The sequence below is a fragment of the Amblyomma americanum genome, chromosome 7 (genome assembly GCF_052857255.1).
Source record: "Amblyomma americanum isolate KBUSLIRL-KWMA chromosome 7, ASM5285725v1, whole genome shotgun sequence".
Taxonomy (NCBI): domain Eukaryota; kingdom Metazoa; phylum Arthropoda; class Arachnida; order Ixodida; family Ixodidae; genus Amblyomma; species Amblyomma americanum.
This window is the reverse complement of record NC_135503.1, coordinates 118,571,314-118,590,983: the sequence shown is the minus strand read 5'-3', so window position 1 is coordinate 118,590,983 and position 19,670 is coordinate 118,571,314. Positions and strand designations below refer to the sequence as shown.

Genomic DNA, 19,670 nt, shown 5'->3' with positions numbered 1-19,670 from the left:
CATCGCTATTACTGATTGCTTTTATGATTGCCCCTTTCCTCATTTCTTCCTCCACTTCCACATCCAACTCATCACACATCAGCAACAGCTCTTCCCTATCAACCTTCTTGAAGTCTATGATCGTTGCCCCAAATTGTGGCTTTGCCCACTCTCTAATGTTCTATGGTTCTGTGCAAACTACACTGTGCTACAGACACCCGATTACCAGCAGTTCAAACTTTTTACCCAGAGTTTAAAGCCTGGTGAATCATAGAACACAGACAAAGCGCTCACCCGTATATGCAGAACGATGTCACCTGGTCCATCCCACCGCTGCCACCAGTTGCTGAAGGTGGGGATCGGGGTCGCTTCTCGACACAACCTCGGTCAAGATGACGCCCGCTCCGTCCAGAACCGGAGTGCCGCTGAGTGAAGGATTCGTTAGTGGAGGAAGAAGACTTGGTTTATTTTACATATTTACAAGCTTTTGAGTTCAGAAGTGAGCTCCTTCAACTGCATCTGCAGTCCAGTTTTATACACTGCATCTTCCCTAGATTCCCCAGGTAGGGGACGCCCTTGCCGTGGTGGGTGTGGACAAAACTTGCGCTATCACACACAAACAGACACCTCCGTACACATGGACACGCCCCTGGCATAAGTTGAGCCCGAGGGAGAGGGGTGTGCGGCCAGGACCCCGCCAGGCTGGCAGGCGACGTCAGGTGGTCGGCCCGCTCTCCGCCGGTCGGTGAACTTCGAAGAAACCGAGGCGCAGCCCCGTCGGGAGATAATCCCCAGTGGTTCTGCCATTAGGCATGGCCGGCGAAGCCTGCAGACAAGCCACTGTGGCGATCTGTTCCCACGCTGGTGCTGTGCCCGGGAGGTCAGGAGTAGTCGGGTCGGTGGAGACGTCGGGGAAAATCGGAAGACAGCCCGAACAACTTAGCGGCCCGGGACAGCTACTCCTTAAAGGGATTTTCGCAGAACCCTGCTCCCGCTTGTCCCACGCAGCAACGACCGGGCGAGCGCGGTAAATGCATACCGCAGACACATGGCGAGAGACTCTGTCTTGGTGGCAATCCTCGAGACATGCTGGCGCCAATCCTAATACCAGCTGGCGGCCATTCCTAATAACTCCTTCGCGGCCAGGAAAATCTTGTTCGGCCAGTGGTAGCAATCCCTTGCCGATGAGAGATGGGCTGGTCTTGGGAATGGGATGACCGGTTATCTTCTGCGAGCACCATAACAACCCCCGAACCTCCCACAATTGCAAACAGCGGCCGGTTCGGCCCCAGCAACAAGGCTCGACACGACGCGAAAGCACCCAGTCTGTGCCCCTGATCCACCAGGCTTATCCCAACAGATAAGGTAATAACATTACATAATCCAACTCCGAGTGGTTCCGCCATCCTAAGTCAACGTATCATGGATATTTGGGCCACAAAAAAGTCAGAGCCGTGCATGAAATGGATAGAAGTAGATAACTAAACTTGAAAAAAAAACATACATAGGTCCGCTAGTAATACACACACACACACACACACACACACACACACACACACACACACACACACACACACACACACACACACACACACACACACACACACACACACACACACACACACACACACACACACACACACACACACACACACACACACACACACACACACACACACACACACACACACACACACACACACACACACACACACACACACACACACACACACACACACACACACACACACACACACACACACACACACACACACACACACACACACACACACACACACACACACACACACACACACACACACACACACACACACACACACACACACACACACACACACACACACACACACACACACACACACACACACACACACACACACACACACACACACACACACACACACACACACACACACACACACACACACACACACACACACACACACACACACACACACACACACACACACACACACAAACAAACACACTCATAAAAGTTGGAGGACCCTTTTCACCTTAAGCACTTCCGAATAGCCTGCTTAAACCATCGGCATTGCCATTCATTTTTCCTTTCTTATACCACACAGAGAAGTTGTACTTTTGAAGGATGAGGCTACACCGCAGCAAGCGTCCCTTCTTTTGAGACATCTGCCTCAGCCACGTGAGTGGGCAGTGATCCGTCTCAAAAACGAATTTTGATCCGTATAGGTAGCATGACAGTTTTTGTGCTGCCCAGACTAAGCATGCGCATTCTTTTTCTGAGGCGCTGTTAGCTTCCTCCCTTAGCGTCAGTTTCCGGCTTGAGTACAGGATGGGATGCTCTTCGTTGTCTTTTCCGACCTGACTCAATACAACGCCCATCCCCCTATCACTCGCATCGCACTGAATTACAAACTCTTTTGTGTAGTCAGGCGTCCGCAATGCGGGCCGTGAAGTGAGTACTTTCTTGAGCTCTTGAAAGGCGCTCTCCTTTGCTTCATCCCAAAAAACCCTTTCGGGCTCACCCTTTCGTAGCGCATCTGTTAATGGACTCACTCGTTGAGAATAGCGAGGAATGTACCTCTGATAATACCCAACAAGCCCTAGAAAGGAGCGGATGTCTTTCTTTGTTCGAGGCGTTTGAAAGTCCGCTATGGGCTTAATTTTAAGTTCCGGAGGCTGCCTAGTTCCACGACCTACAATGTGTCCCAGGTTGGTGACTAGTGAACAACAAAAGTTACACTTTTCAGACTTCAGCGCGAGCCCAGCGTCCCGCAACCTTGCCAACGCGCCTCTCAGATGCGCGATATGCTCCTCCCAGCTGTTCGAAAATATGGCTATGTCGTCCAAGTAGGGAACTGCATCGCTCTGCATGTCATTAAGTACAATATCCATTAATTTGGAGAAACTATACGGTGCGTTCTTGAGGCCGAAGCTTAACACTAGAGGTCTGAATGTCCCAATGGGTGAAATGAAGGCGGCATAGCGGCTCGAGGTGTCTGAGAGAGGAATCTGCCATTATCCCCTCACCAGATATAACGTAGAGATGAACTGTGCCCCACTTACCCGCTCCACTCTCTCATTAATATTGGGAATCGGATAGAGCTGGTCTCTGGTGATTGCATTGAGTTTTTGATAGTCCACGCATGGACGAGGCTCTTTACCTGGCAATTCGACGAGAATCATAGGGGAAGTGTAATCACTTTCAGTTGGTTTGATTACCCCGATTTCGAGCATTTGCTTAATCTCCGTCTCCAAGATCTGCCGTTGACGTGGTGACACTCGATAAGCTTTTGACATGATTGGTTCGGAGGAAGTCAGCTCGATCTCGTGAGTGATCAGGTCAGTTTTCCCTGGCCGACTGCTAAACATCGCTTTGAATTCCCCCAAAAGATCCTTAAGTTCATCTACCTGTTCCTCTTTCAGAACATCAGCCCTCGCAGAGCGCGCAAGAATGTTCTGGACGCTGCAATCCGCATCGCGGTCTGTTGCTAACTCAGGTAGATCAGCCTGTACTTCCTCGGGTGCGTTTAACGTCATATTTACCACCTCCTCCCTGCCTACATAAGGTTTCATCAAATTGCAGTGGTAGATGGTAACCTTATTTCTCTTGCCGGGTTTTTCAGGACAGTAGTTTGTTTCTGAAAGCCTGTGCTGAACTTCCACCGGACCCTCCCACTGCACTTCCTTCTTGTTTTTCCTGGATGGTCGCAAAATCATAACCTTATCGCCCGTCTGAAATGATCATTGCCTTGCGTTTCGATCGTAATAGACTTTTGCCCCCTGCTGTGCCGCTTTCAAGTTTTCTTCTACTAGGGTACGCGTAGAACTTAGTCGGTCGAGCAATTCTAACACGTAACTCACGACAGTTTGGCTTTCTCCTGTTCCCTCCCAGAATTCTCGCAAAATCCGGAGAGGAGAACGTAGGGCTCTCCCATACACAAGTTCAGCCGGGGTGAATCCGGTCGCTTCATGGGGAACTGTTCTGAGCGCAAACAGCGTTGCCGGCAAACAGCTCTCTCTTTTTTCCGTTCATAGCACAACGCGCGCAGAACCCTTTTGAGCACGGATTGCATTTTCTCGACACTGTTCGACTGGGGAAGATGTACCGAACTGTGTATTAACTTTATACCGCACCTCTTCAAAAAGGTGGCGGTTAAGGCGCTGGTGAACACGGTTCCCTGATCCGCCTGAATCTCCGTGGGAAAACCGATTCGTGCAAAGGTGCTGAGCAAAGCGTCCACTTTCTCTGTAGAGCTTAGTTCTTTGAGGGGGACTGCTTCGGGGAATTTCGTTGCTGGACACAGCATGGAAAGAAGATATTTGTATTCCGATTTAAACTGCGGTAGGGGTCCTACCGTGTCAATCACTAACCGCCGAAAAGGCTCTGTGATCAGTGGAACCAATTTCAGGGGAGCCTTCCATTTGTCTCCTGGTTTCCCGACTCGTTGACATGCGTCTCACGACTTCACGTACCGCTCCACGTCTTTGAAGCACCCTGGCCAGTAGTACTCCATTAAAAGTCGCTCTTTCGTTTTCTTGATCCCCAAGTGTCCCGACCAGCTGTTCCCTTGACACAATCTCAGAAGGTCCGCCCGGTATTTTTCCGGAATCACCAGCTGATCAAACGTCTTGCCTTTGCGATCTCTGTAGTGCCTGTACAGCAGTCAGCCTTTTCCGAGTATCGTGATGCTACGCCTCGCTATGCCCCTTTTCCGCGGTAGCATGCAAGCGCCTCAAACTAGGGTCATTCTTTTGCTCTGCTTTCAGCATATCCCTGTATATTTCTAATAGCCGCTCAAAACTGCGCGAAGTCGAGGCCAATATTGACGCTCCGAGCTCTATTTCCTGCGGTTCGCTTGGCGCCGCAGCTGCGTCGATGTCGCCTGATCTAGCTACAACCTCGACCCCTTGTTCAGCCACGAGGTTTGGCTCCATGATTTCAGGTTCTGCTCCGATTTCTGCTTCTCCCTGTCCCAGGTCCTGTGTTAACTGAGTGGCGAGCTGGCTGGTTTTAGAGCGCGTTAGTGCCTGCACTTTTCCTTCTCCAAAGATCTGCCCTCGCTCACGCAACAGCCGGTCAGACCGGTTTGAGAACAGATAAGGATATTCCAGCGGAACTGTTTTCGTGACGGCTGCTTCCGTCACCAGTTTTCCAAACGGACCTGAAATTTCAACCCTTGCCATAGGTAAGCAAACACTGTGCTCCTCCAACACCTGTTTAATTCACGTTACTCCTGCCGTGAAATCCTAAGACGTAACATAGGATGGGTGTACTACAACCATCGTAGCCGCACTGTCCCTGAGCACCTTACAAGGCTTGCCATTTACCTCTAACTTATGAAGGTAGGGGCGAAGCAGTTCTAGGTTTTCATCACTACCGTTTACGTACGAGAACACCAATCGCTGGTTTCTATATCTTGCAGCGATGTGCCCTGTTTCTTGGCAGTTAAAACACCGCAACGGTTGCCTGGCCTCGAACTCCTTTTTCCCCGCCTTTTCTACCCCTTCGTCCTTCGTTTGACTGCCGCTCTTCTCTGGAGCCTATTCGGTGACTTTTTTTTGTGTTAAACTCTGCCCCACGTTTCCATTTAGAGCCGGACGTCTAGAAGAAAGATACTTTCTTGAGGTAGTTCCTTTCTGACTGGCCTTCCTCCGCAGTCGCCTTTCTCCGTGTCGAGAATTCGTCTGCGAGTTGAGCTGCTCGCTCCACTGTCTCTACCTTTTCTTTGTCCTGCACCCATAGTTTTACGGACGGTGGAATGCTGCGGAAAAACTGCTTTAGACAGACGCACTCAACTACCTTGTCCCTGCTTTCGTACACGCCTGTCCCCTTAAGCCACTCTACAAGGTTGTTTTTCAATGTGTACGCAAACTCCGCATAACCCTCATTGCTTTTTTTTGTTGCCTCCCTAAAACGCTGCCAAAATGCCTCGTCTGAAAGGCGGTATTTCTTCAGTAGAGCAGGTTTCACCTTTTCATAATTTTCCGCATCCTGTTCGCTGAGCCTGGCGATCACATTAGGCGCCTCGCACAGTAAAAGACCTAGCAGGCGTTGTGACCACAAATTTTCTGCGATTTTCTCTTTTGACACGCCCTTTCATAGTTGATTAGATACAGACCGATGTCTTCGCCCATCTTGTAGGGATACATCCAATTGTCTGTACAGTGAGACTCTACACTGTTTAATCGGTCACTAATGCTTGCTCCGCCGTTTTGGGCTGCCAGACGCTGGCTTTCGAGTTGGAGCTCCATCATTTTCAGTTTATCTGATCTGCGGCTTGCTTTTTATTTCTTTCATCCTATGCTTTCTTTTCTTCATCATCTGCTTTCTTTTTTTCATCCTCTGCTTTCTTTCTTCGCCGTTCTAGCTCTTTCATTGCCATTTCCCACGCAATTTGCATCGCTTCTTCGTCCGCATCGCTATTACTGATTGCTTTTATGATTGCCCCTTTCCTCATTTCTTCCTCCACTTCCACATCCAACTCATCACACATCAGCAACAGCTCTTCCCTATCAACCTTCTTGAAGTCTATGATCGTTGCCCCAAATTGTGGCTTTGCCCACTCACTAATGTTCTATGGTTCTGTGCAAACTACACTGTGCTACAGACACCCGATTACCAGCAGTTCAAACTTTTTACCCAGAGTTTAAAGCCTGGTGAATCATAGAACACAGACAAAGCGCTCACCCGTATATGCAGAACGATGTCACCTGGTCCATCCCACCGCTGCCACCAGTTGCTGAAGGTGGGGATCGGGGTCGCTTCTCGACACAACCTCGGTCAAGATGACGCCCGCTCCGTCCAGAACCGGAGTGCCGCTGAGTGAAGGATTCGTTAGTGGAGGAAGAAGACTTGGTTTATTTTACATTTTTACAAGCTTTTGAGTTCAGAAGTGAGCTCCTTCAACTGCATCTGCAGCCCAGTTTTATACACTGCATCTTCCCTAGATTCCCCAGGTAGGGGACGCCCTTGCCGTGGTGGGTGTGGTTAAAACTTGCGCTATCACACACAAACAGACACCTCCGTACACATGGACACGCCCCTGGCATAAGTTGAGCCCGAGGGAGAGGAGTGTGCGGCCAGGACCCCGCCAGGCTGGCAGGCGACGTCAGGTGGTCGGCCCGCTCTCCGCCGGTCGGTGAACTTCGAAGAAACCGAGGCGCAGCCCCGTCGGGAGATAATCCCCAATGGTTCTGCCATTAGGCATGGCCGGCGAAGCTTGCAGACAAGCCACTGTGGCGATCTGTTCCCACGCTGGTGCTGTGCCCGGGAGGTCAGGAGTAGTCGGGTCGGTGGAGACGTCGGGGAAAATCGGAAGACAGCCCGAACAACTTCGCGGCCCGGGACAGCTACTCCTTAAAGGGATTTTCGCAGAACCCTGCTCCCGATTGGCCCACGCAGCAACGACCGGGCGAGCGCGGTAAATGCATACCGCAGACACATGGCGAGAGATTCTGTCTTGGTGGCAATCCTCGAGACAACGACCGGGCGAGCGCGGTAAATGCATACCGCAGACACATGGCGAGAGATTCTGCCTTGGTTGCAATCCCCGAGACATGCTGGCGCCAATCCTAATACCCTGCTGGCGGCCATTCCTAATAGTGCTCCTGTCTGTACTGGCTCATTTCTGACTGCTGTTGGCCCTGCTCCCGTTCCGAAGCTTTTCCAAATAAGCCCCATCTTACATTTAGTGGAGATGCCGGGTAACATCCTCTCACCCTGGAACTCTGCAGCCGAACGTTACCCCCTGTTTAACAAGGCACTGATTTTTCAGTGTCCCCGTGATAGGCACATACCGTGCATATAATGCGCCTGCATCCTATATACTTCTCTTAATATTGCTTCTTGCATTATTCTGACTTTAGTTTACTTCTACATAAGGCTTATTAGAAACAGCAGTGTGTGGAAATGTTCGAGTTGTACAGAATAATAATATAGTAGGATCAGGAAAAAACAAGATGTAGGAGCCGTGCGGTATAACTCAAAAGCAGATATGTTATGGCTTGCTCTACAGTATCTTACATCCAATGTATAACTTAACCACACACAAACACAAGGTTCATAACAAAGCTATTGGCTATTATGTACATACATAGTTTTTCCACCGCTACCGGAGTTGTGCCTCATGCCTTATGCCTTTACTTCTAGTAGACGTACAAAAAAAATATAAGTTTTGAATTTCAATTTTAGTGCAGTGTTCTGCCTCAACAACAAAATCATTAAATGAGCTTGCGATGACCCCGCCGCGGTGGCTCAGTGGTTAGGGCGCTCGACTACTGATCCGGAGTTCCCGGGTTCGAACCCGACCGCGGCGGCTGCGTTTTTATGGTGGAAAAACGCTAAGGCGCCCGTGTGCTGTGCGATGTCAGTGCACGTTAGAGATCCCCAGGTGGTCGAAATTATTCCGGAGCCCTCCACTACGACACCTATTCTTCCTTTCTTCTTTCACTCCCTCCTTTATCCCTTCCCTTACGGCGCGGTTCCGGTGTCCAAAGATATATGAGACAGATACTGCGCCATTTCCTTTCCCCACAAAAACCAATTATTATTATCACTTGCGATGAGAAGGAATTTTGTTGATTTTCAATGAGTAAGCATACCCACATAGACACTATGCATAGAATACTTTTATTACATGCAACAGAATAATGACACTCCACTTTCACTTCAAGAGCGATGCCAAAAACATCATCATCATTTCCTGGTTTTTATGAGAGAGGGAACAGCACCATTCAGTGTCATTGATGTCAGTCGTATCAAACAGGATAACAGATAAATATATAAATAACTCTAGTGTTCATGCAAAGTGCGAAGTGGTATTTATTGTTATAAAATGACACTACTGTCTTATGACACATCCAAAACATTATCTTTGTCTTTAAACATAGCGAAGAAATCAATACCAATCGCCACCAGCGGTATTCACACAACACTGGTGAACAGTCACCCATAGTGAAACTCCAGTTAAAGAATTACAGAGCACCTATACAAAACATTGCTCGTGTGAATCCTTGCAGAGCTACAGAGTACAAAGAGCAACGGTTTGAAAGCTATTGCAAAATTTCTAAATGAGGCATGAAATGTGGGTGGGAATAAAGTAATATGAGCTTTCATAAAGGCGCTGAAACTTCCTTGACAGCACAAGTCATTCTGAATTTGCAAAACCAAACCAATGCCTACCAGATAAAATGCGTGTTGGACATGAGGTTCTAGAAGATGTTTGATAAACTGGCATACATTCCGGTGGCGTTCCACTGTATGCTGTACAGGTTTAACCGTTAAGTGGTTTGTGGCCCTAAGTTAGAGTTTAGTTACATGACAGCAAATTTATGCAGCATTTGCCAATGTGGATGCACACTATACCCATTTGAAGCATTGTGAGTGAAAAATTAATAAATTGCAAACTACCAGTGTGAAATCCAGTCTCAAATACGAATTTCCAATACCTTGCTTTATCATTGAACTTTGACGACTTGTGCTATGTACATTTCTTCAATCAAATGTTTTGAATTCAGGAAATGGAGAGGCCTCAAAATGCACACTAATGACGCAAAAATAATCATAACAGCAATCGTGAAGAGGCCTCTTTTATTTGGTGTTTAGTCAAGCTGCACCCTCTGCCTGTTGTCAAGTCATGCTTGATCATTGTTAAAAAATTATTGCGGTTTCAATTGGCGCATGGTCTCTAAATCATCTCTCGCCCCCCACAGCACTTACATGAGAAACCGCCATTACGATAAGGAGAGCACTCTATAAAAGCGAACTGATGTAAAGTGATACCTGTTTTACATGTCTCAAGTCTTTGGCTCTGTTGCTTGACATTTATGTATGGAAAAGATATTTTTAGCTTTAGTGGTTCATGCAACAATGTCTATGGTGCAGATAGGTTCTTTTTTTCAATATCTGAGTAAGAAACGGATAAATGTGTGATGTGAAATTTGCATGAGTATCTGCACAGGCTACAGATGCATCAGCAAAAGTTGCAGTGAAGAGACCCTTTTGAGAGCTGAGCCACCGACACATTTTGTGGACACCATCCCCACCTACATAGCCTAGTAAAGCTTTCGCTTTAATAAAGGTGTGTAACCTGGCTCGTTTCATGGTCAATAAAAACTAAAAGTGCATATAAATCCAATAGCTGCACAAAAGGGTTGGCAAGTGAGATCGGTGAAAAACTTCCTTTCATTTCATCATCGAAAACATGTAAAGTTTCAAAAAAGCAATGCAACAGACTATGAACCCCGCAGGCCCACGATGAACACAATCGATATGTGCATGTCTAATCTCCTGTCGGCATGTGTTTTGCCATATGTCGTTCGAGTCGCATGTGGGCGCCTGTTCCCTGTTTTGCTTCTGGGCAAAATGCCTACGTAACCTAGAGATCCCGAGGCTCTCGCTCAGTATTGGGTTTATGATGTCCGATAGCTATGGTGGACACAAACAAAAGAAAGGCTGACAAGGACGCGCACTTTTCGCGAGTATAACCTTTCACGCTCGTGTTTTCCCGGCACGTGCCCACGTGCACGATCCAGACTGTCTGACCTCCGCCACTGCCGCTTTCTCACCTTTCTCTGAAGGGTTGCCATTTCGAGTTTAGCGTTAGCACAGGTGAACTCACGACACCGAGAGAGAGGCAACCGACACGATCGAGCACGCAAAAATTTTGTCGCACTACTTCGGCGAAAAAGCACTGTGGACGCTCTATCCATGCACAAGGCATAATCTCTTCAAAAGCATATTTATCTTTGTGTAACCGCGTATGTTGCACACATTAATATCCCGACTTACTTTGCTGCCCCTTCTCCACATAGATGGCTGCATATTCTCAAATAAGAACATAACATGCGCTTGACTCGACGTGTTCGTTGCTGATTGCTACCAAGAATATAGCGGCGACAAACCCGGCACATAAAAAGCGCGACGACCGAAGCCACCTCCCGCAAGCGCGCCGCTGCTTTCCCGCAAAGTAAGGAAAAAGCCGCCAAGGTCCTTACCTATAGTACTGGATAAGCACATTGCGAACACGTTTCCGTTCGTCACAGGTATCGTCGAGACAGGAACACTTCGCCAATTCTCCACTGTAGATTCCGTAAAGACGTTCGTCTGTTAGCGCGATTTTGCGAGGATTGACAGCCACGCCGCCGCCAAAACTTCGGTCTGATGGTATCTGGCGCCCTTACAAAATGTCAAAATTAAGTGCTCGGTGTCAAATACGCGATCAGACCCACGAAACGGCGTGAATTTCGGCGCAAGCAAGGAACATATAAACATGCAAAACCAACGAGCTATGCGTGAACCTCCGCCCATGCCATGTTCCCAGCCTTCGCATCACCTTTCGAAGTTCAGTTTGCTCGCAAATATGTAGTTCTGAGTTACCTGGATGAAAAGGCACTATGATCTAGATCCAACCATGGTGTTATTTCGGCTTTGTTGTGTCATGCTATCATGACAATTCTCATTGGAGGTTCTTTTAACTCACTAAGGCTTCTGCACGAAGAACCGCAAAATTGTTGTACACAAAAATTCGGTTTTACACCTGAATAAATTTTTCCGGAGCCCTCCACTACGGCACCTCTTTCTTCCTTTCTTCTTTCACTCCCTCCTTTATCCCTTCCCTTATGGCGCGGTTCAGGTGTCCAACGTTATATGAGACAGATACTCAGCCATTTCCTTTCCCCTCAAAATACGGTTTTCGTTGATACTCCACATAATGTTAACCGTGCTGCCCTGCACATCAGTAGGAAATTCAAAATAGTTACCGGATAGTTGTCGTATTAGCGAGTAACCTTGCGGATGTTGTCTGCTATAAGCTAAAAATTACAGTTACACATAATCACCAAAATAGAACATTTTTGAGCCAATTACTAACACAACGTTGTCAGGCAAGCACGAGATTAAACTTAAAGCAGCCTCTTTGTCAAGTTGGAGGCTATGCCAAAAAACACTACCCTTATTAAAATCACGAAAAGCTTAGTGCTGCCCTGGGGGTGAAACTGAGATGAGCAACGGGACCTACGAGAACGTCAATTTCGTTTTACTTTTCAGCCGCATCAAGGGCAAGCGATTTCATGAATGCTGTTCGAATTGAGAGGTCACCAAGTGCTCACTAGCAGGCACAGAAAGGGAAATATAACCGTAGAGATAATAAAACAAGACTTCCCGAGATGCAAGCTCGAAACGCAAATAGATGGCTGGATATTAAATCTCAGAGCAGCTCTGGACGCACAAAGACCTTGTCTATGATATGTTTAGCTGCTGAAAGACGCAACTGCAAAGTGCATAGATCTGTAGTTCGCTCATATCGGTGCAATTCTCACATTCTACGAAGAACGTAAGAATAGATGCGTTCTGAACAAAACAGGCTTACAATCGATTTCTGGACCTGAAATGGTATGAAGGCTAAATCTTCATCTATTCTGCACATATCGTAGTAGGTAGATTACGTAAGGAGCCAGCATTGAAAGTTTCCTGACTGGATGCTCACCTGCCCTCCTCACAGAGGCAGCATCGTTGACATCGGGCAGTGCGTCCTGGGAAATCATTATGTGGTCTCCCCGCTGCCCACAGCCGCGAGGGTTCACTGCGTGCATTGCGGAATAGGCGCCTCCTCCGGAGTTTCTCGCGGTCTGCACTACCCGCATCTCGGATCGGTGCAGAGCGTGGTAAGCCACCTGGCGAACAGCAACGCCGGAATGTTCCACCGTGCGCGGCCAACTTCGTGGAAGTGCGATGGTTACTTGCTTGAAGTACACGTGACGGCGCGTTGCCCGATAGAGTATCGAAGAAGCCTCACGAAGAAGTACCTGCAGTAGCGAGTGCCAGCCGTCTTCAGTTGCATTTAAAACTTAAGGCCTTCTTAAGCACAATTTCAAAAAAAATTGCGGTAGCATTTGGAAGTTGGCCTAACCAAGAAAAGTGATTAAGGTGTTTTAGTAGGTGGATTAAGGTGGAAGAGTGTGCCCGGTGAACCATATGATAATCCACTTAAAAGGGCTTGAATGTTCCACTCCTCCGATTTTCACAGGTGGCGGTGCTGATAGCGTCACCGGTGGTTTTAGCAGATGACAACCTAAATAGTACCGCATTAAAATGCGAGAAACGGAAGGTTTCATGCGTAATGTGCGGGTAATAAAACTTATTCCACTTCGCTCATTTCACACGATGACTTTATGAGCTAGATGCGTGAAGTTTGCACGCCTATAATTACGAGTGAAAGAGGTACGCGGAGCCAAAGGCGAGATGCTTCAGGATTCAAATAAGCACCGCTTAATTACTCGCTGATTTGTGACCTTTAATGAAGCAAATCAAAAACTGAGCAGAATGAGCAGCAGGACGACGACACGGTCTGAAGCGTTGAACTATCAACCTTTATTTCATAAGAAACGGATACAGCACAAGTATGGGATGTCCTGTCAGGACCTGTGACCTAGAAAGCTTGGACAAAACCACTTTGAGATGAAAGCCTCTCAGAAAATGCCAAAAAAGACAAAAAGCGCATGACGGGTAGGATCAACTTTTTTTCAGCCGATGAAAGGGAGAAAGCCGCCAACTAGTAAAATTTGGAAGGCTGTGTTTTGTCTCATGATGTGTCCAGAAAATTAAAACCGATTTTTTTCTTCTAAAGATTTGCTATCTTTTGACGTTTTAAGCTTTCAGGAACACGTCCCTCATTTTTTTTTTCGCCGTGGGTTTTTGCCTTTTCTTGCTGGCCATTCTTCGCAACTTTGATTTTTGTTTACCTGACGAAACGTAGGCAAGCACTTTGAAGCCAGCACATACCTTGTTCCTTTGAAGTTATGAACAAACACAGCGCTGTGTCGTTATATCTGCCTCTGTCCGTGTCTAAAGGTGCGCTGTTTTTTCAAGACAAACCCATCGATGAGCCCTCTCACTTCCATGGGCTGATTTAAAGGAATATTGGGGTATCAAGCGTTTTACAATCGATTATAAACCACTTGTGGTGATGGACTCATGGAATGTAGATTCCCGGGAAAACTTTTTAGTCCGCGGTTAGCGAAACGAGGTGAGTGCACTGAAGTACGGTGGGTAGGGGGGGGGGGGGGGGCGGCGATGTGCACGTTTACTGCTCTGAAAGAATACCACCTTATTGAGTGGCGAGGTAACCCAGCCGAAATAATTTTTTTCTTGGACCTTGTATCCCACAATGTTTTGTCCATGATTTTACATTTAAACTGAAATAATTTCTAAGTTCCTGCTTTTCTGTAATTTATTTTTTGCCCTCAGATTAGCGCTGATACGTGTTTCAAGCCATCTGATTTTTTGGCATAATAGAAAAATTCAGCGTGAGTCATCCTATTTATTGTTTATTTGTGCCCATTGGAAAAGTTTAATTCTTTTAATAAAGCACAAACTATACCAGCTTTGGGCATTGATCGCAAGGTTTTAAACAGGCTACAAGAAGGGGTTAGCCTTGTCAGGAAGTTTAAACAAAGATGATTTCGTACAACCTCTCAACGTCTTGAGCTTAAATTGGCCTGCTATGTTGCCAATAGCAACAAAGTAGGAGTAGATTCCGAAGCCAGGATTGGGAACAGTTGGGAATAAGAGTAAATTAAGAATACTTTAGTAATTTATGATTCGTTTATTACATTGCCTTGCTCAGTCACTCAGGAGATGAACTGCAAAGCATGGTAAATAAGTTAGAGAGGTAGAGCAGAACGACGGTTGTAAAAACTAGCATGCAGAAAACCAAAGTAGTGTTCAACAGTCTAGCAAGAGAACAGCAGTTGACAGTTGGTAGCGAGGTGCTCGAAGTTGTAAGGGAACACGTATACTTACAGCAGGTAGTTACCGCTGATCCGGAACATGAGAGAGGAATGACTTCAAGAATAAGAATAGGGTGGAGTGCATATGGCAGGATCTCTCAAAACGTCCATAGAACCTTACCAATAACTCTGATCAGAAAGGCATACAACTGCTGTTTCTTACTGGTACTCCCTTATGGGGCCGAAGCGTGGAGGCTAACGAAAGGGGCTCAGTTTTAGCTAAGGACAACGCAGGCAGCTATGAAAAGAAAAAAAGTGATAGCTGTAACGTTAAGAGACCGGAAGCGGGCAAAGTGGGTGAGAGAACAAACGAGGGTTAATGGCATCCTTGTCGAAATCAAGAGGAAGAAATGGGCTTGGGCACGGCATGTAATGCGAAGGCATAATAACCGCTGGTCATTAAGGGTAACACAGTGCTATGCAAGAGAAGGCAGGCGTAGCAGGGGGCGGCAGAAGGTTAAGTGGGCGGATGAGGTAAAGAAGTTTGCGGGGATACGGTGTCCGCTGCTAGCAAAGGACGGGGTTAATCGGCAGGGTTGCCAGAAAGCTCCGACCACAGGCAGCCAAATTGTTCGGCGCAATAACCCAAATATGGCCAAAAGCGCAAATTTTGTGTAGTCGCGAAGTAGAAAATGCTTTTTTTTGTCTCTCCTGAGGCGTAGTAAACTAAGTGGACGCAATGATATCTATATATTACTTTTTTCCACACATGAACTTTTAATAGGCGCGCGCGGAGCAATTTTTCTGCCTAGAGCGCACCATCACGGAGGTTACGCTCCACAAAAGCAGATGCTGCACAAGTTCAAAGAATGCAGGAACGGAGGAAAGCAAGCGAATTAATAGGAAGGCAGATGTAGTCTTCATCACAATTGTAGTATTTTCACAAACACAATTGTCGTAAAAAACACAAATATAACAGCACAACAAACTCGCTGAGCAACGGCATGCCTTCGGCCATTCAGCACAGATACAAATGTGTTGTCTCTGAAGACAATGCAATAAACTAAAACTAGAATTGCAAAAAAAAATCAGCCAAGGGTGCCGACTTGTACAAAATTTAGCTCGATAGATAGACGAAGGTTAGGCTAAAGAGGGATCTCAGGCATCATGATCTGATTGGGAAGCGGAACTGCTTAGCCCAGATGCAAAGTGTTCGAGCTGAAACGGGACGAAAAATCTTGGTCCGGTGTGAAATCCTTGCAGCAGACTCCGTTTCTCGCCACGCCGAACTTCTAATGGAGGAACGTTTCCACCATCTGAGGATGGTTTTTAACTGGCAGGTGCGTTTTAGTGAGCGTCACTTGGCTGAACGCTCGCTTCATGATTGCGTTTGACACAGGTTATGATTGTAAAGCGAGGACCAGCACAGATATCGCTGATAACATCGACTTGCCACAATATGTTTTGCACTTTTCAAGCCTAGCAAATCTAATTATTGTACCGGTTACCCCCTGCCACATCACTGACTTTCGTTTGGAGCAGGCGATACTCGAACGCATCTAGTGCAAAAATGGTAATTGCTCGCTATATTAGTAGTCTTCAAAGTAAGATTATAAGAATTATCTCACTCAACCTCATGATGTTCTATCCGCGCACTGTTTAAACAACTGAACTTGGTAACCATGGCACGCTATAACTGTTTCTTCTGTGTAAAGGTCTACTAAAAGAAAAAAAATGAGCATAACTTCCTGTCAATGTTGGCTACCATAGATAAAAACTGTCAACCATATCGTAAACGGCACAACGGCCACTGCGAGGTTTCTTCGTCAAGAACAAATTACAGAATGCAGACTTTGTCGAAGATATATTTACAAGATTGTTAAATAACCTTCCTACTAGTGACACGATGCATGAGTATATTAGAAACGTTAACGTGTTGCTAGTTTGATTTATATTATCGCATATATTCTCATGCTTATAGGTTTAGCTATATACGCTCTATATAGGTGTTTTGTATTTTTAAACCTTCTTGTAACATGTGGGTGAAGAACGTAGGGACTCTCTCTGCAAAATATATATATTATTGTTGAATTTGGGGAATCATGTCACTTCTCTCAATTCAGTTCATGTTTTTCTGGCAGTTATGTTCATAAATAGTGCTCTTTCTTTGTTTCACGTAGCGCTTGTACTCGATCTGCCATTGCCTTTATGCATTAGGATGCGAGCTTGTGAAGCTGCTCACCAAGAGAGGTTTTTTCTCTCGCCCCCTAATGTGCTTCAGTGCTTGTAACAAATAAAATGAGACGAGAAGCACCAAATGGGCGCAGGACAAACTCGAAGGCACACTGCACATTTTTTTGCTCGAAAAGGTGCAGGTCGCTAAGAATCTGTGTTTGTGGGAAAAAGCTTTAGCACGTTTTTAATGCAAGCCGTTACAAAACTAAGGTACCTTTGCAACTGAAATTTTTTATCGGAGTCGCTGAGGGAAGACTTATTGACGCTGTATCAGAGAAGAAATCAAACCTATCACGGCCTAATGTCTCGCACTAAAGGAGCTTGTTCTTTCGCTCAAATTCTTCGATAAGTCGGGTTAGAAATTCAACAAAATTTGAATTTCGCTCATCACAGTACATTTAGCCTAATAGTATTGCTGCGTAACGGCTTCCTATACTTTTCATTGCTTCAATGTGAGCGTGTAGTACAGGCCACTGATTCACGATTGATCGCAACGCAGGCGCAATGCTGAGCTGTCAGGTGTCTGAAGATGGCGAGCTATGCTGGCACTGCTTCCATCCTCTCGGGCGATGTCCAGAGGAATTATTCTGGACATCGTCGGATGTGATAGCGGCGTACTCTTCCCTCTACCCTTGTTGCCTTTTTGAAAAATGTGCTAATCAATCTAAAGTTTCGCGTACCTGAATTGTAGTGCACCTTATACCAGGTAGCTAATGCGAGTAGGAAACACATCGATTGCCTCATTAGGGGCTAGCTGAAGGAAATGACACACACATTTTACATGCACGTCTTTTCAGCCCCAGTTTTGCGCAGAGCGCCCTTGGACTGCCCGCACATGACACTTTCAGCATCTGTCCCGAGGCCCCTCACAATATTTGATGCCAAGTTTGCTATCAGCTAAAAGCGCCTTCAGGTGAAAAAATAGCCCCTAAGCAGATGCACCGACGACATCGGCTAGTGGTACTATGTAGAAAAAAATTGAGAAAGCCTGCAGTAAAATCATTCAAAATATTCGTTATAGAGCACATTTTAATAGCCGTTTTTAATTTCTTTTGCGTAAGCGCAGGACAAAATGTAGTGCAGAAATAGTCACAGCCGAAACGAAAATTTTGACTGCAACTGGGACAAAATCTAGCCCAATTTGTCTATTAACCGCCCTATTTGGCAACACTGTTATTGCGAGAGACACGGGAGAGGCGTTTGCCCTTAAATGAACGTATCCAAGCTGATGATCGTGAAACTCCTACAAGAGTGAGTACATTACACTTTATGTTCTGATGCTGTACTAGTTCTTAAGAATGTAAAAGCCAGACAAGGGCATTTACGACTCTGGTTTTTATGGTAGAGCTTTGACCACCTCTGAAGAAATTTTGTAACCAATTGAAAAAACAGAAATAATTGTCCTAGAAACACGTAGGAGAATTCCTTTGGAATAAGCCACTGCCTCGGCTTACCTGGGTAGAGTTGACCACAGAAGAGTCGTACGCGACGTTGTCATCGATGGCTACGAGCAATCCCACGTATCCGCCGTCTTCCTTGTCGACGGTTAGTGCGTGCGTCAAGAACAAAAGTCCTGCAGCATTGAGTAAGTTCAAGACCATGCTTATAACTACGCCCGAAAGCCGGCGACTCGTCGATGAAGACTGCGGTTCACAAGCCGGGTCGACAGCCCCGTTAGCACAGGAGGCTTGACTACTCGTCGCTGAAGACAGCGCCTCACTAGCCGGGTTGACAGCCCCGTCACCACAGAAGGCTTGATGAATTTCCTTTCGGACAACATGGAAGAATTAGGCGTACACAAGTCTCTTCAATCCGCAGTTTTGTAGACACCATATAGTTAATTTTGTTCCTTTTGCTTGTTTCCATTAAGGTAAGGCATGGACAACTTACCCTTTTTCGAAGACGAGCGCTTTCTTCAGTTCGTGGCGGCGCTTTAAGAAGAGACTGGAAATCCCACCCACTGAGACATGCCAAGTTCATCGCCGTCGTCTTCAGCGACCGAGTCGACGGATGCTGTAACAATTTCGTTTTCTTCTCATTGCTCGAATGTTTTCACGCTAAAAGGTCGCCACGTTTTCAAATCTGCAAGAGAGGACAAAACCTATAGATTGCCACTCTTTAACCAGTTGATTAAAAAGGTGCAGCCTGAAAAACAGAGCCCTAAGAGCCCTGCACAGTTCAGTCAGAATTCGAAACTCCCCACCAGTATGCACAGCTCATTCGACATACACGGCAACTGCGTTGTCTCGAGTGTCCGCGTTGCTGAAGTCGCTGTGAGACCTGATTATATTCATAGGAACAGTCATTTACTCGAGCATTAGGTCTGTTGCGAAAGCTATCTCGGACGGGCGAAAAATGAAATGTCTTCATCAGCCTCCCCAGTCTTGGGACCGCACTGTTACCAGTGCACGCTGCCCAGCAGAGAGGAAGATGCAAGAAATCTTGGAGCTTAAGTGCACACAGGAAGCTTAATAAAATGGATTACTCCCGCTCAGGATGGGCGTCTCATGATAAGAGTGCAGCGCTGGCTGCAATCTCCCGCGCACGGCACGCAAGCAAAAGCTCGTGGCCGGCCAAGGGGAGCGACAGTCAGTGCTTTTTTCGAGATCCTTCAGTGTGGTCACAGAACGAAATCGACAGCACAAACACAGGAGCAAGGCACGCTGACGGGTTAAGAGTGAGTTAATCTGACGGTTTATGTAGTGTAAGCTTTGTAAGTGCTCGTG

General features: G+C 46.6%; 1 protein-coding gene across 1 annotated transcript in view; it reads right to left on the bottom strand.

Moving 5' to 3' along the window:
- The window catches only part of LOC144098022 (calcium-activated chloride channel regulator 2-like), a 349,289-nt gene extending 330,376 nt beyond the window's left edge, over positions 1–18,913 (bottom strand). Inside the window, exons 1-3 of the mRNA XM_077630593.1 lie at positions 18,835–18,913; positions 18,399–18,710; positions 12,468–12,786 (exon numbers count right to left, since the gene is read on the bottom strand). Of these exons, the coding sequence (XP_077486719.1) occupies positions 12,468–12,786; positions 18,399–18,545 (466 nt within the window). The 5' untranslated portion in view covers positions 18,546–18,710; positions 18,835–18,913. The remainder of the gene's footprint in view (positions 1–12,467; positions 12,787–18,398; positions 18,711–18,834) is intronic.
- Between the last annotated feature and the right edge of the window lie 757 nt (positions 18,914–19,670).